General features: G+C 39.9%; 2 gene segments (V, D, J or C); both read left to right on the forward strand.

The window, feature by feature from the left end:
- Window positions 1-249: 249 nt before the first annotated feature.
- LOC129074092 (T cell receptor alpha variable 18-like) lies at window positions 250-5,870 on the forward strand. The segment is given in 4 exon segments: window positions 250-295; window positions 424-844; window positions 2,526-2,545; window positions 5,761-5,870. Coding segments are annotated over 4 exon segments (597 nt in total).
- Window positions 5,871-10,898: 5,028 nt separating this feature from the next.
- LOC129074093 (T cell receptor alpha variable 35-like) lies at window positions 10,899-15,724 on the forward strand. The segment is given in 3 exon segments: window positions 10,899-10,950; window positions 11,184-11,466; window positions 15,538-15,724. Coding segments are annotated over 3 exon segments (522 nt in total).
- The last annotated feature ends 2,542 nt before the right edge of the window (window positions 15,725-18,266 follow it).

Genomic DNA, 18,266 nt, shown 5'->3' on the forward strand with positions numbered 1-18,266 from the left:
GACGGCTGCAGGACAGAGGAGAAACCACAAGAGGGCGCTGCTCCCCTTGAGTGCGGGTCTGACACAGCTTCCGTTTCTGAACATGGCTCTTTTTTACAGCCTGTGATATGAACTTGCAGGGCAGTTGGTCTTGCTTAACTCATGAGTCAAGATTTTGTAGAAGGTTTCACTAAAGGATCTCGAAAGTAAAAGAAAGCCCTCTCAGCTGTGGTATTACCAACCAAATCTGCTGCTGATTCTGCGCCAGCCATGCTGTTTCACTCCAGCTCTGGACTTGTGATCCTGTTGATGTTAGGTAGGTAACATTTCTTGGGATTTCTAAGGTGTTCTATTCCTTGGCTTTAGAAAAACTTTTCATCCCAACCATCTGAAGAGTATTTCCCTTCATTGCCAATATAACAAAGCCTTTACTTTTTATTTTAGGAGGGATCCGCGGAGACTCAGTGAACCAGACAGAGGGCCCTGTCACCGTCCCCGAGGCGGAATTTTTGACCCTGAACTGTACTTACCAGACCACCTATGGTGACTATCTTTTCTGGTATGTCCAATATCAAAACAAAGAGCCTGTTCTCCTCCTGAAAAGCTCATCGGATGACCAGGAGGTGAACAGCCAAGGTTTTCAGGCCACACTTGTGAAGAAACACAGATCCTTCCACCTGAAGAAACCTTCAGTGCAGATGTCAGACTCGGCTGTGTACTTCTGCGCTCTGAGGGACACAGTGCGGGAGTCCCCAGGGGGAGCCGAGCACAAACCCAGAGGGACGCACATAGGGCTGCAGGCGAGCAGCCTGGCTTTCCCAGGGGCAACAGTGCACCTCCGCGGCTGTTCTGGGGAGACGTGCAGGTATTTGCCAGGGAAGTGGAGACTATGTTTTCCAAATACAAATAAAAATACTTGTTACGGCAAATATACCTACTAATCGAAAGAGTAGGTCACAGCATGATCTGTTCTGCTACAGTGTGCATCTCATTAAAACAATTTTCTTTTACCCAGTTTGTTAAAATACAAGTATGATGTTAACGTGATGCGGACGTTTCACTGAGTCTGAGTTTTTGAAGCACATTAACAGCTTATGCTATACCAAAGAACTACCAGGACAAATTTCTCATTATAAAAATGCTTCAACTGTACTGTAGTTTGAGGTAAGTATGTTTTAGTGCGTCAAGAATTCCCAGAGTTTTCAAGGCAAGCGACTCGGTGAAACTGAGACAAAGGGTAAAGGACTCTGGGACTATCCCCAACTCTGATCTTAACATATTGGCTTATGAAGATATTACATTTCAAAGCTTGATGAATCTGGTCTTTTGGAAATACATGTTTTCATGAATCTGTATCTAAAGACGGGAAACCCAAGTCCCGATATTCAAGGCTGCAGAGTTTACTGGCCATGACACAAGGGACAAACACCACTGGAGACTGAGCTCTGCTGGTGCCTTTAAAAGGACTTCTATTTTTTTTTTTTTTTATTATTCTCTGTTTACAAAGTTGTATAGTCTCAGGATTTTCCCTGTCCCAATTTTCACCGTATTAATATGTGTGGTTTGGAATCACGGAAATACATGTATTGTGTTACACCAGAAATTCTTGTACTTAGGCCCTGAATAGGATTTTCTCATTTTTTGTTTACACACACACACACACACACACACACACACACACACACAATGTGTATTTTCTCCCTGCTGTTACTGAACAAGGCACACACATGACACATTTTGTGACTCAGAAAGCCTGATGTGAAATCATTCATTACCAACAAAATATTTATCATGTAAATTTTACTGGCTTCCATGCAAACTGAAAAGAAACACTGTGACTAAAAGCTTTGCCTTCCTATTAGAAAAACAAAATCCCGTGATCAGTTTTCACACTGATTCTCTTGGGAGAAAAGACGCCTATTTAAGGCTTAAAGGTCCGTACATAACTATGTTATCTAATGTATTCACCATAGTTCATAAGAAACTGCATTCTATAAAACTCACATTTTCCACCAAAGAGGAATTAACTGAACAGAATTCCATTTCCACACTGTTTATTTCCAGTCTGATAAGTTATAATTGGACAAAATAGGCCTAGCTCAGGAGACTAGCATGTCCCACCCATACAAGAAGCATGCGACACAACACAGGCACACTTGTCCTATATCTGCTAACTCCATTTCCTATGCGGGGGCAGAGCACCACACAGTCCAGTAACTTTGCCTGTACCTCCTGAGCACAGGGTACAAAATTCGGATCTGGAACTGAGACAGAAGGTAGGAAATTGTCCTCAAGAGAAGAGCGACCAATATGCTGATTGCCAACATGCTTTATCTGTCACAGCCTCTATCTGTCTAAGGAAGGACGGTCACAGACACTGGACTCTAGCTCCTCCCAGTGCTGAAGGCTGTGGGGAGAAGCAGATTGCTGTCTGATGAGGCTTAAAGGGGAGGATAATGGGCCGTGGAACCAGGGTGCTGGCTCCTAAGCTACTTCATTCTTTATACGCTGAAGGTCACAATCTATTTCTTTTCTCCTTCCTGCAGGATCCAGCATGACCCAGAAGGTAATTGAAGTCCAGTATATAATTTCTGTGGTGGAGAAAGAGGCTGTAACCTTGAACTGTGTGTATGAAGCTAGCAGTTACACTTTTTATTTATCCTGGTACAAACAGCTATCAAGTGGGAAAGTGACTTTCCTTATTCATCAGGGGTCGTATAATGCTCAAAATACAGCAGAGGGTCGATATTCTCTGAACTTTCAGAAACCAGCCAGTTACATCCACCTCAACATCACAGACTCACAGCTCAGAGATTCAGCCGTGTATTTCTGTGCTCGGCGACAGGCGACAGTGATGGGGGTTCCTGTGGGAGCCCCACAAAATTGTCCACATGAGATAGGGCCCCTAGGGAGAGAGTCCGTCACAGACAGGATGAGGCAGGGGTTGTGTCTGCACAGGTGGGGCCTGGCCAGGAAACCTTAGTTCCATTCAAATGGAATGTCTAGATATGTCATTCATTGAAAGCATATGCAACTCCCATTCTTTAGAATAGATTAAGATAGAACATGAAGCACATGAAGTTTTATAAGATCAAAAAGGGTAACAAAAAAAATCTATCAATCTTTGGTTGGTTTTATTGAGATGGGCGAAAAATTTAATTATCTTTAATCCAAATAAGTGACTCTACTAATGTGTTGTTAACTCTTCAAATTCATTCATACTTTTATGAGTTCATTATCATGCCGAATACTTTAATCTACTTGTAATAAAAATGCCTTATATTCATTTTTTTAAAAATCATATCATTACCTCAAAAGAGAGAATTATTTAATTTAGATTTCTTTCTATAATTACATTAATGACCACTTGCACAAGACATAGATTTCAAATGTTTCTCAAACTATCTCTCTTTGGCTCCTCTCTTTTTGTGACATAATCATGAGTTAAAACTGGATTTCTGGCTTCTCTTTGAAAAGATCTAGGAACACGAGATTCTCTGGGGTGGAGGTCAAAAGTTCTGTTTGAATACATAATGACTTTAATGTAGTCTCATTTTATTTTAAAATACTGCTGATTTGCCACCCACAACATGAATTAACCTAAAAGTAAAATTTAAGTTATTCATCATGTGTAATATATAAGCTAATTCACAAGACAAACAAATCTGAATTAACATCTCATTTAACTATTGTTATTTTTTCCCTGATGTTATCTCTATCACAACATGTGTTCCATTTTCATAAACTCAAATCTTTTCATTAGTTCAAAAGACATTTAGTTTAACTGGAAGCGTTGTGGAAACATTAGTGAGAAAACCTGATGTGCTTTCTGCCTTTATTGGAGTGACCATTTTCCAGTGGTATCCGGTATGGAATATCAGGCAGAGAGAACAATGCACTGTAGTTTTAGAGCTCATTACACAAGTGACCTATGTAACCTTAATCAAGTTGTAAACTTCTCTGAATCTGTTTCCTCATCTGTAACATGGAGAGGTTAAATTAGGAAGTTGCTGTTGAATAACCTGTTCCAGAATTCTGGCCTCACAGGGCACTTAGTCCACTGGTATTTTTTAGTTCCTAACACTTACTTCCTGATGGGGGCCCTCACGTTGGGTGCCAAACGATGGGGGTACTTTGTTCCCCCAGAGTCCTCCCAGGTCACTGCAGATGGTGAAAATACAATAAGTGATTCCAGACACTTCTTGGTCTGCCAGGAAAAGGGGGTGGAGATTCCCTGGTGGAGAATGCCCTGAGCCCTTCTCTTGAAGTGGCTTTTATTGAGAACCATACATGCAGGGGTGTACAGCCTGGATACAAAGGTCATCAATCAATGTCAAAAGGCTGTGTTTACAGAAAATAGATAAAGATCATATGTAACAATTGAAGAAACACAGAGATTTGCCTCAGGTCAGGGTCTGGTAGACAGTGTGGCCCTGAAAACTGGGAAACTGATCACATTCTATGCTTGACCCCAAACACCAGTACTCATTAACTCGAGGGCACTCTTAGCAAAGTAAGTTTCATAGAATTTAATGCATTCCTTTTCCAGGCCTAATTTCCCCTGGGAACTGCCAGGTCCAGTTTAGGGCTGCACCTACGTCTAGTATTGTTTCAAGCCCAAGCCAGGCGGGTGGAGCAGAGCAGCCAAGAGATAAGGAGACTTCTTTTGGATAGAATGAGGACTCTGGCCATGACAAAGCCGAGAGGTGAGTGTCTTTTGTCCCTTCTCCGTGTCCCCCAAGTCCTTCCCTGATGGCCTCTATGCAACTGTGCTTGTCTTAGGTTGTCCCTGCCATGAGGCGTCTTACCCATCATTGACTAGCCATACTCCGGGGCCAAGCAAGGTTATATGAGGTGTCCCCTGCCGCGGAGACATGTTTTGTCTCCTCAGTGGCCTCTTTTCCCAAGGCCTCCTTGCTCAGCTCCAGCCTTGGTGGCCTCTCCCCTGTCGAAGCTACAGTCCGTGAAATCAGGACGATTCCCAACAACTCCCTATCCTCCTTTGTTTAGTAAAGGGCTGTTAGGTGTTCTAGAAGTAGCCATGGTGCTCCACACATTGCATGATAATGTCCTGGTAACACCAGGAGGCCAAAGGGAGCAGGGAGAGAGGACAGTGACTTGGGAAGTCACCTCCTTACAACGCAGGAGCTACTGCTCTGTGCAGCTGGGCAGGACAGAGAGGGGGGTAGGGTGAAATAAAGGAGGGAGGGTTAACAGATAGAAGCTCATAAGTAACTGTTATTTGCATGTGATGTTATGCTTTCTTTCACAAAGATTAGACATGCTTTCTCATCTTAGTTTTGCAGAATTGGGAAATGTAGAAAATTCCCTTTTGCCAAGCAGAAGGTCACACAGAACTTGGACCTACAGGCCAGAACCCCAGACAACAGAGCTCCTCCTGCAGGCTGAGAGACCAATTTTCAAAATATAAGGATGTCCTATGTCTCTTGTAAATGAAAATTGTTCATCTGACCCTAGGGAAACTAAGAATATTTTAGAGGGTGGGGCCCTTTGCTATCGGACTGTTTAGTCCAGAGTGAGGTTTCACATGCCAAAGCTCTCAAGTTCCAGGAACAGAATGAAAATGAGTGAGGACGTCCAACCATGTTTCAAAAGTTGCAAGTCTTAATCAACACTAGGCCTCGATATCAGAGGGATAAAAGAAAGCGATGTTTCACAATCAAGGTTTCTCCCAGGTAGAGTGGAGTCCTGAAAGGCGATTGATTCAAAGACGGACGCTTTTTCCCCGAGTCCTTGCGTCCCATCCCCGTCCGGCTGCAGGCTTGTTAGATGTGGACACGCAGAGACAGGAGTACAGCGCAGGGAGCCTCTGGGTCCCAGGCCGAGGTGGTGAAGCTGTCACAGCCCGCAGGACAGCTGGGGCCCTCTGAGTAGCCCCTGAAACAGACCCGGGGATGAAGCGGTGGACGGCAGCCGCCAGGCTCCAGCCGACGCTCCATCTTCGCAACCCTCCCTCTTCAGGTGTTGCCTGAAGTTCCCTGAGGTACCGCCCACCTCTCAGAGCCTCGGCTCCCGCACACGCTACCCCTCCCACACAGCTGTTCCCCTGCCTGTGGCTAGAGTGTGACCTAAATCAAATAAAGCAAAGAAACACAAATTTAAACATTTAAATAAATAATCAAAAAGCTAATGCTCACTCAATACGCTGGCCTTCAAAACTCTCAGGAATGGAAATGAAATTCAGAAACTGAGTTATTTTTCCTTGAGAAAATTTGGAATCTTTTTGTTCTTTATTTGTAGCATATACACTTAGAATTATTTGGAGGAAAGAGTTGAAAAAATGGAGGCAGATATGTGGATATTTATTTAATTCTTCAATATATGTTGTGCTTTTTCCATTGTTACACAAAAATACAAGAGACGGCTTTTCTCATTGTATAAAACTCACAATATTATGGTAGCTTTTAGAGCAAAATCCACGCCTTGGAAGGGACTCTGCCCACCTCCATTCCATCTCCTCTTCTACCTTTAGTGACCCATTTTGACAGTTTTGAGTGTCCTGACAATTACATTTCTTTTTCTTTTACAGGGATACTTATAGCAATATCTACCCAATTTTCTTACATAAGTTGGATCATATCTCTGAATTTATTTGAAACTCATTTTTATTTTTTAATTAAAAAAATTTTGATATGTGCTCATACATAAACACATACACATGAATTTTAGTATGCTTGTATAATAAATCAACTCATATGCCTATTAATATTAAATTTGTTACATACATTGTTTATTATAACCTGAATCATAAATCAACAACTGGTCCAGAATATATCTGGCCATGTAATATAAAAAATAGGGACATTTGTTGAAGAAGATACAAGATACAAGAAACACTGTACATAGGACAATGATGCTTCAGTCCCCTTCAAAGTAGGCAACTTGGGACCTCCCAGTGTTCTCCAAATTGCCATCAGAAGCCCCATCGTATTTCCCTGACTCTCATTGATGGTCTGAAATCTCTTATCTTTTGAAGGCAATTTTACTTTTAGGGAGAAACCACAAGTCTCTGGGCACCATATCTAGGCTGCCATGGCACTAAGTCACCTGGGTGAGTTGGTGTTTCACCGAAAAACTCTTCATGAGACATGATGCATGAGTGAGCACGTTGTCATGACGAAGCTGCCAATCATAGTTGCCCACAGTTGCAGGCTTCTGAACCATCTGAATAGTTTCCACAGAGGAAGGTTTAAGCTTAATACAAATTTGAAGCAGATTCATTGCTCTACTCAGTCATCTTGAATGCAACAGCCACGCAGTACACATGCTCACTCAATGACGTCTACAGCCACCACTGACTAGTACAGTGGAGTCAACAGTGCTTACACAATGTGCATTCCAGTCCACTCTCCTTAGTTACCTGGATACAATGATGTAGTATAAACTGTTCTCATTACATTAAAAATGGCTGGGCTTTTTCTGGACAGTCCTTCATGTATGTACAAATTTACAAATTATGTTCATTTATACATATACATAGAGAATATATTATTTATGTATTTCTTAATCTTATTTTCAGAAGTTGATTTGCTGGGCCAGGGATGTGCCTATTTTATGATTTTAGATATTGAAAAATTGCTTTTCAAAATGACTCTAACAATCTATTCTGCCAACAGTATGGTATGGGAAAACAATTCCCCTGCCTCTAGGTTAACACCGTTATCAATCATTTTTATATTTTAATAAGTCCTAAGTATTTTGTTGGTATTTCATTTGCATTTTCCTGATTACTAGGGCATTTGAACAACTTCTGCCTTGTGTTGTCATTTTAATATTGTCATTTTAATAGATTGTCATTTTCTTTTTTATATTTAAGAATTCTGTTAGTAATATGAATACTACTTTGCTTATTACATATATTATACCTACTTTCTCATAATATGTCATTTCTTTTAAATTTGTTCATCACCAGGGGTGTTTTTATTTTCATTTTTTCAGGTCTAAGCCTTCCCATTCGAAGGTGATAAATCTAAATTCCTACATTTCATTCACAGAGTCAGCCTCAGAGAGGGACTTGGGAGCTCAGCTAGGGTTTAGATATTTGACAAGGTGAGACTTGATGAAAATGATAGGCTCCCACATTGTGCATTTTACAAGTAGAACTTTAAAATATTGTAATAAAAGAATAGTAGACTTATTGATTTTTAAAAAATACTGTTTGTTGTGCATTTAATTGTGTGCCCACTCCTATTAAGCACGCACAAATTCTTAGGCTGCATATTTTGTTGTCATCGTCCTTGTTACTTCAGAATGTGACCTTTTTAGGAAATAGGGTCTTCACAAGGTAATCAAGGTAACATCAGATTATCATGGTGGGACTTAATCCAAAAGGATTTGTATCCTTATAAAAGGGGAATATTTGGAGACAGACAGACAGACAGACAGACACACACACACACACACACACACACACACCCTCCTCACAAAGAAGACCATGTGAACATGAAAGCAGAGATCAGAATGAAGCATCTGGAAGACTAGTGAGAGGCCTGGGACAGATCCTTTCCTCACCAGTCTCAGAAGGAAATATCTCTGATAATGCTTTGATTATAGACTTCTAGCCTGGGCTGTGAGACAATTAATTTCTGTATTTTTAAGCCCCTAGTTTGTGGTATTTTGTGACAGTAACCCGAGCCAACTCATTCCCTGCTCCAATTCATTCCAAATGGGTGTCACCTAAGAGAGGACCCACCTGCTTCCCTATCACTCAGCCATGCTGCCCCTCCATATCTCAGTGTCTGTGATGGTCATCACTCTCAGTGACACATCTGTTTTATTCCCCTAATCCTTTGCCTAATCTGGAAGCTGCTCAGAAAAAAAGTTCCCCTCAGCAGGTAAAATAATGTAATTTCCAAATAAACTCAGATGGAGAAAATCCATTGCTGGAAGAAGTTTCATAAGACATACCAAAGGAAGTTCTTAAAGATAAAAGGAAATGGTATCAGATGATAATTTGAATGCACATTAAGAAATATAGAGCCCCAGAAAAAGTAAATATAAAAAAAAGTATAAATACATATTTTTTCTGTTCTCTTAATTAATTTAAAAGAAAATCACATAGAAGTATAAATTTCAAATTTTATTGTCAGGATTATATTCTATTAAGGATAATATATAATAATAAGAGCACAAAGCAGAGGCAGGGAATGGCACTATTCTGGGGTCAGAAAATGACACCAGACAGTCTCTGAAATCCACAGAAGTGAAAGAAGTGGTATTTGGATTAATATGAAACATTCTATAAAAATATTATTCTTCTTTCCCCTCTTAATTAAAAAAAGACATGGAATCTAATGAACAAAATAACTAATGAACAAAATAGAAGCAGAGGTATGAATACACGGCAGGGACTGGATGAAAGAAGGTCAAGGAATTAGCCAAAGAACATATGACACACAGACACAGACACAGACACAGACAACGGTGTGGTTACGGCCAGAGAGAAGGAGCAGATAGAGGATGGGTGGAGGCAGAGAGAGGTGGGGAATTGGGGGACATTAGTAATAGTGTCAAAATTTTTTAAAAAACATAAGATTTTCTAAAGCAAATTCAACAATGCACGGTTGTCAGAATATAACATATATGGACATGGTATATATGACAGTAATAGCCCAAAAGAGAAGACAAGAAATAGAGCTATATTAGAACAATATGCTTGTATTTTACTAAAATTAAGTTCACATCAGCTTGAAATTTATTTGCTTCTTTTTTTAAAAAAAAAAAAGCTTTTTATACTTTATTTCTTTTTTAAGGAAAGCAATGTTCACACCATTATGTTAATAAGTAACATAACCTTCTTCTTCCTGCATTGTCTCCCTCAGGATTTTTTTCTCTTTCTGTATTTGTCTTTGCCTTTCATGTTAGGGTGTTTTCTTCCAAATGTCTAGTGATCTGCATGCTCATTCGTACTTAATGGGGTAGAAATCTGAGGTTTGAGCAAGGAATTGGGCTGTAGATCCTCTATTTGGAGTATTTGCCTCATTTCACTCTCAACTAAGTCTGGTATCCCAGGTTCTTATTCCTCTTTACTCAATATTGTCAGAAAAATAGGCAGTTTTGTCCATGAAAGCAGCTGGGGAGGAGTGGACAGCTGTCTTTTTCATTTCAGGATGGGAGACCTGAGACAACAACTCTACCTCGGACAATTGTACTCTATGCCTGATACACTCTAGTTAAAGTGCTATTACCCCCAGGCCACGCTCAAACTTCTGAGGTATCAGGTGCTCTAATTCTTGAGACTTTCAGGGCACCCGGGTTTTTGTTGCCATTTCCTTCTGTGACCCTTGGGATGCAATTTTCTTTCATCTGCTATCCATCCACCACTTGTCCATTCACTTTCAATTTATAAAATACCTCATCTTTCGACACCCATCACCAGTTCTATATGTTTATGGGGTTCATATCTATATCAAAAAGTGACTGTCATTTTTTTCCTTTTCAGAAAGGAAAAGAAAAAATAGGTTTTTGTTTCACCGTCTAGCCTTCACTGATTTCCCCCAGAGATATTATAAGGTGCCCAGGTGCAGAGTTCCTCTCTGTCTTGCTCATGTTTCTCCATTTTCTTAGCAGATAGTGAGTTCTCCTGAGTGCTCACCCAATGATAAGGAGAAATAGAATAAAGAGAACAACAACAAAAAACAAAACACAAAACACAGCAACTCGGCTGCTGTAAACAACAAGAATCTAGTTACCAGCCATAAGGGGGCAGTGTCTCTACTCACAGTTACCCTGCAAGGCCAGCTCAAAAATGAGAGGAACCTCCAGTTACAGATCAGAGTGGATGACACACACAAGAGATGTCTTAACACCACGATATTTACAGTGCTGCCGTAAGCCCAGGGCAGTTCACTGGGGCAAAAGCCCTTTTTGGGAAAAAATTCTTTGTTGAAAGACTTCTGATGGAGATGTTTCTTGAAGGGTCATTAACACTCCTATGGATGCAGCTGACATGTGAGTCTTGGGGCTTTCCAAATCTTGCGCAGAGGACTCTAAAGGGGGTGGGAGTTGTGTGAGTGCAGGAGATGAGGTCTATGAAAAGGGGGAAACAAGGAGAAAAGTGAGGGGGGGTGAGGAAAAGAAAAAGCACTGAGGCAGGGCTGGGGGGTTAGGAAATGGAGTTCCTCACAGCGTTGAGAAAGGTGACCTAAAAATGACCTTGAACACTTTTTTGTCTCTTTCAACAGGGGTGAGTGGCCAACAACTGACTCAGAGTCCTCAGTCCATGTCCATCCAGGAAGGAGAGGGTATCTCCATGAGCTGCAGCTCCTCAAGCACACTCAATGCCTTGCAATGGTACAAGCAGGATGCTGGAGAAGGCCCTGTCCTCCTGCTAGTCTTATATAAAGGTGGTGAATTGACCAGCAAGGGGACACTGAAGGCTCAGTTTGGCGGAACAAGAAAGGACAGCTTCCTGAACATTTCAGCCTCTGAGCCTGCCCATTCGGGCACCTACTTCTGTGCTGGGAGGCACAGTGCTCCCCTAGCACCTGCAGCTGCACGCAAACTTGCAGCCAGGACCCCAGTCACTCTGCTGCCTCTATGCTACTCCTCTTGGCATGGACTGTGGTCATGCATACAACCCATGTCCCCTGCCCTTCCATTACTGTGAATTCTGATGTATTCAGGGCTTTAGCTTCCGAAGAAGAATATAAGAACACAATAATCAATGCTACAACAATACATGTTAATGTGTACAATAAATAATTAACTTTCTAGGAAAATGTTCATGCTGAACTCTTCTCAAGAAGTGAAAGAAAAATGAAATAGGCCAATGACATGAAGTAAAAATAATAAAAAATGACAACCAGGATTGGAGAAATTTATAGCTGAAATTTATAAGATTTTCTAGTAACAGATGACTCTTATATTGTTGGAAATGTTCTAAAACTTAGAAAAGTCAAAATATCAATCTCATTTCAAAAAGTTAGTATTGCCATGATATCAAAACATACAAAGAATGGTACTTGCACATACAAATTGTATGCTGACTTCAAATATATTGTATATAGGCCTCAAAAGTCTATAATAAACTACTACTGAATCAAATTCGGTATTTAAATAACATACAAATCAAATAATATAAAAATTGTTCAATTTATAATATAAAGGAAAAATGTGATCATTTCAATAGGTGAAATATAAGTACCTAATTAATGTTAAACATTTTGTAAGTTAACAAGAGAAGGAAGATGCAGCAATTAATAACATGTACTGGTCCAGGACTAAGCAAGTAAACAATGAACTTACAAAGAGACTAGAAATAGATCCATATATATGAGTGTAAAATGTGGAATTTTAACAAAAAAAGGGAGAAAGATGAGGCCTTTTTAACAAATGGTGCTGTTTCAACAGACTATCCTTGTGACTACCTCATGTCATAATAACATTCCATTGAGATGCATTATATATAAATATAAAAAGCAAAATTCAATGATTTCAGAAAATAATCCAAGAGTGGTACACAATAACATTGAAGTAGATAGTCTAAAATAAGAAATACAAAGAATTAAGCAAGAAGCTTCATCAAAGTACATATTTCAGGAGTGAATAGGCAAGCCACAAATGGAAAAATACTTTTCAATAGAATTTAACTAGCAGAAAATCTAGTCTCCATTTGGAAGGAATGGGTTAAGAGCAGGTGAGTCCAGTTCATCCCTTCACTCTGTTTGCACGCCACCTGAGTTAGAGTGATTGCAGACACCCTCCTGGTAGACATTCCAATGCAATTATTAGATGGAGTATAAGTGAGAGGCCTTTGGGGGTTGTTGTGAACACATTCTGCTATGTTACATTGTTTACTGTATGCAGCCTGAAATTTATGAATTTAAAAGATGCAGCTGGATGAAGAATGGAAACTAATCATACAACCAATCTAGCAAAGTATTCAGAGAGATATAAGAATTTTTGAAAAACCCAAAATAAATAGAATTGTTGTGTGCTGAGATTCTTGATCTCACAGCCACTATTCACACACTCAAAAGAAAGAATGAAGGAAATTTTCTAAATCTAATAAAATATTATAGACTAAAACCTCTCAGTGAACATGACACTGAGCAGAAAAACAAAAAAGTATATACTAAGGAATCAGTAAATGATTAAATAATTCTACACCTACACTACAGAATACTATCCAGCCATAAAGAAAAATAAGATAGATCTGCACATAACGATGTAGAAATACATTTAATATATACAGTTCAAGTGAAAAGAAGAAGTCACAGAACAATATAAAATAAAATTTCATTTTCTTTAAAAATGAAAATTCTTTTAATATGCATAACTAAATATGAACACCCATTTTCCCTTGATCTCTCAACCTAGCTCTTTTATCTCTTTTTGCTCTCGTTCAGCTCACTTGGAGTGCGGTCATGGTAGGAGGTAACCATGTCCTATACAGACTGTAAAATTCTCATCTTCACCAGAACTGAAAAATTAAACTCCACATTCCTATTGCTAAAGCCAAAATGTCCAATTCGCATGGAACAGAAGAGGCTTTTCTAGGAGAAGTAAATAAATAAATAAATAAGAAGATAATGAGACTTTTGATGTGAAGGGATAAAGGGTATTTTTCAGGGAAGCCAAGGAATGCTGAAGTGTCAGAAGTGAGGCAGGTATTCAATGACTAGGCCCTTGTTGCAAGAAAGGATTAAGAATGGGTAATTGGTAGGAGGGGGCAGCTGCTAAGGGTACAATTTAAGTGCTCAAGAGCCGGGGTAGATGATGGCCTTCCCTACCCTCTAGCCCTGTCTCCAGGTGAATTGCCAGAAATTTCACTGCCTATGAAGCCTGTTCCACATAAATTTCCAGACTTCATGCAAGTTACCACTCTGCAGCAAGAGCCCCTTCAGCCCTCAGCCCAGCTTGAATACATGACCTTGCAGTGTCTTCAGAAAGCTCAAGGTCAGATGGAGTTTTGGGCACTTGGGATGGTTACCAGTTTCTCTAGCAACCACACACCCAGAAGGGCAGGCAGGCTGCACACCTGAATTTAGCGCACTAAAGAGTCATGAGCCATCCTCCTCACCACAGACAAAGTGTACAGTGTATCAAAAAAATTGTTGGATAAAATGAGGAAAGAAACCACTTTATTTTTTAACAAATAAATGAGCTATTTATTCATAAAATAAAAGAGAGTTCAGGATGATGTCATGTCAGGGATGTAGGGGTTAAGAATATAGACAATTTGTATTTCCTTCTTAGTGCTTCTTAGCATTTTCCAAATAGTCTGCAATGTCAGTGTATTTCTTTTATAAACAGAAAAGCAATATTTGCAAAGAGTAAGTAGAATTTGCTCTCCTTTACCTTAAAAAAATACAAACTCACATCACAATTTCAATGTTGGAATACTTATTCAAAAACATGTGAAAGAGTACACCTTGGAAATATCTAGTGCAAAATGTATTCCCAAGTTGAGCTGTCACATTCTGGAAACAACATAAATTGAATGCACATATTTAAAGAAAATAGAAATCTATAGAATGGGTGAATGGAATAAACAGCAGATAGTTAGGTGGAAAACACTAATCAGATGTATTTAGTAGCACAGGATGGTCTCAGTGGATTTAGAAATAGGGTTACTGGGATGATGGCTTGCCTTTTGTTTTGACTAAGACATGATGAACTTGAAAACTCTTCAACATCTGTATGTAACCCAAATAAACCCTGTGCATGAACAGAAAGCCTACAGTTTGTCAGAAACACCTCTTTATAAATATGTGCTCCAAAATAATGAGATCAATAGTGAACCTTCAAGAGAGACTTTGGAAAGGTCTTTTGCTCTCTCTCCATCTTTCCCTCCATTCCAACCGTCCACAGAGCTTCAGCCTTTCACCTCACATCGCAGGCTCTGACTTGCACTAACCAACTTCCCCGTGTGCTGTTCCTCTCTGCCTTCACTGAGCCATGGAGCCACTGGCCGAGTCATGGGTAGCATTGGGTTGTCTGTCCTTCAAGGGTGAGGCAATTTTGGAAGGTTCTATCACCATAGATAAAACACTCAGGCCAAAATGTCAGCTTTACTGCACTTGCTCACAAGACGGCAGTGCTCTCCTTCATATATCTCCCCTGAGTGCTTGAGAGGGAAGGAGTTGAGTTAGAATAAGGGATCAATGATTCTTGTATTTCTGGTTGGCTGAATAGCCATATTTTTATTTCCCTTTCTGTGTGTTTGTGTGTTATTTATGTGCATGCTGGGAGAAGACTGTGTCAGTTCTAAAAAGAAGAGGGAAAGCTCAGGGCAGTGAATCCTATTTTACCCCGGAAAACAAATTCAAGGACTGAAGGATGGAGAAGTGGCTCCAAGCTTCACTGGTGATCTTATGGCTTCAGCTGAGCTGTGAGTAGCACTGCTGCAAAGGGCCAGAGACAACTGGGAAAACTGAGGATTGATCTCAGAACATTCAGAAAGAAAGGAGGAATTCAGGCTGACTTCCCTGGGTGCACCTATGGTTTCAATGAAGAATAATCATGATTTCTGCGAAGACTTGACCTGACATCACTCTCTCTGCTTAACCATTCGTGTTGCTTTTTCTAAACCAGGGTGTATAGTGATGACATGGTGATTCAGAGACCCCCATCTCTGTTTGTCTATGAGGGAGACAGTGCAACTCTCGAGTGCCATTACCAGGCATCTGAGTTTCGAAGCCTACAGTCGTATAAACAGGAAGAGAAATCTCCCATATCCTGTTTAGGCTCATTGCAAGTGGGGTTGTCTATGGAAGAATGAGAGGCACATTAGACAAGGAAGAACATCTCAGCACCCTGCATCCCAGCCCTGGGGCTCAGCCATCTACCTCTGCACAGTGGAGACACAACACTCTCTAGTCTCCTGCAGCATGGACATAAAAGCTATAGCTGAGGATCCTGCACTGTTAGATGAAGAACTTCGTAAATTGAGTGTGCCCACAAAAAGAAGCTATAAAGAAAGCTACTCTTGGTCGAGATCTTCGTGCTCCTGTTGACAATTATGCAGGTTCCTGAGTCCTATCCCAGGCTGAGCCATGTCACTGCACTCACAGCTTTTTCTGTGTTTTTCTATGGCACTCACTGCACTGAAGTTTGTAGAGGGTCACTCATGTGATACCAAGTCCATTACTGGCCATGATGTCCGGTGGAAGAAAGAAAGCCCTTTTGCCAGGATTGCACTGGGCACTGATATGTGCACCATCCACCACGAACTCATCTGATACATACTGCATGTATGTATCATACAAGTCCTGTTTACATTTGGTTTTATCTTCCTATCTAGCTCAGGCACATGTAAGTAGAGTTCTTCCCACAACTTTTATTGCTGGACTGATTATCCAAGAATAGAGGGCACAAAGCAGAAGCTGTCAATACTTATTTCAAACAAAACATTTTCCTCCCCACTTGCAGGATTCTTATTCTCACTCTCATAGGCCTATTCTCTATTCTAGCTATTTCATGAGAGTGCAGCCAGAATTTCCTCAAGATATTACACATTAACTTAAAAACCGATTACCTTATCAGTCTCCCAAAAGAAAGACATTAGATAAATGAAGTTATGCAAAACTAACACAACTTTGTTACATTATGATATATTCTATCAGTGAAATATATAATTACATATATTTTATATTACTTCATTGAATTTTCATAATAACTATGATGGATCATTGTTCATGTTCTCAGTTTACAGATTACAACATCCAAACTCTGAAAACTTAAGATTCCAGGAACCCCAGAAAAACACACAAAAACTTTTTAAATCAGGTCTATCAGATTCCAAAGTCTACACTTTCTCCATGATATGCCCCATATTAAACATCACAAGGGGAAAAAATTTACTCACATTACTACCACAATTACATACCCAAAAACCACAGAAAGAGACCCTGGAATAACATGTGTTTGACATGCAAATAAAATAATGTTTACAATAACATGAATAAAATAATCCTTAAATATTTCTACCTAAATAACCTGTCTTCCAGTACTGGGCTTAATATTTATGGTTTATTTACTTTAAAATATTCTTTGTTTTTTAAACTCACTACCAGGACCCCAATCCTGAGCATTATTTAGAAATAAAAAACGATACAATACACTTCTTTTTAAAATACCAAAACCCACTTAAGGTGAAACTGTGTTATATAGTTATTATCTGATATAGTTCTGCTGGGTTGCAGTGAGAACTATGTATTAGCAAATGACACAGCATTAAACAATGTGTTTGATTGCTGCTAGCCCTTCAGATCACCATAGACTAACGCTCCCTGAAGTTGGCAAGGTAATAAAGTTACAAAAAGACCTATTTCTCCTGATACTTGATTTTAATGACTGCCGTACAAACCAAGTTTTAATTCCCTGTCTCTGTAGAAGAGTGCAGACAGTACAGGCATCTTGGCTCTTGAGTTTGTGTGGAAATGTATTGCAGCAGAGCACAGTTTAGATTTCACTGCTCAGGACAGGAGGAAATAGTGTGGGGAAAGGACAGGTACTCATTACAGATGAGGGAAGCCCTGACCAGTGTGGTTTAGTTGGTTGGGCATCATCCCATGAAGCAAAATGCCACTAGTTCAATTTCAGGTCAAGGTACAAGCCTCGGTTGCAGGTTCGGTCCCCAGTCCAGAGCCACGAAGTAGAAAGCCTGAGCAGACCAATAACAGCCAGTGAAACTGAAGCAGTAATCAAAAAACTCCCAGCACACAAAAGCTCTGGAGTGGACTGTTTCACAGGAGAATTTTCAATATATGTAAGGGAGTTCTTACCCCTATCCTTCCGAAATTCTTCCAATAAATTCAAGAACAGGGAAGCCTCCCAAACTCTTTATATGAGGCCAGCATCATCCTAATCCCAAAACCAGGTAAAGCCACAGCAAAGAAAGAAAACTACAGGCCCATATTGCTGATGAACATAGACACTAAAATCTTCAACAAAACATTGGCAAACCACATCCAGCAATACACTAAAAAGATCATACACTATGATCAAGTGGGATTCATCCCAGGGTTGCAAGGTACAATATCCACAAATCAATAAATATAACAAATCATATAAACAAAGGGAAACACAAGAATCACTTCATCATATCAACATATGCAGAAAAAACTTTTGATAAGGTACACATACATTTATGATAAAAACAGAAGAATGGTAGCAGAGGAACATTACCTCATAATAGGCCATATACAAAAATCCTAAAGCCAACAACTTAGTGGGCAAAAAGTGAAAGCTTTCCCCCTACGATTACAAACAAGACAAGTGTGTCCACTTTCACCACTTCCATTCAACATAGTATTGAAAGT

This window comes from Pteronotus mesoamericanus, unplaced genomic scaffold (genome assembly GCF_021234165.1).
Source record: "Pteronotus mesoamericanus isolate MK-2021 breed Mesoamerican mustached bat unplaced genomic scaffold, CSHL_Meso_final contig_46, whole genome shotgun sequence".
Classification (NCBI taxonomy): domain Eukaryota; kingdom Metazoa; phylum Chordata; class Mammalia; order Chiroptera; family Mormoopidae; genus Pteronotus; species Pteronotus mesoamericanus.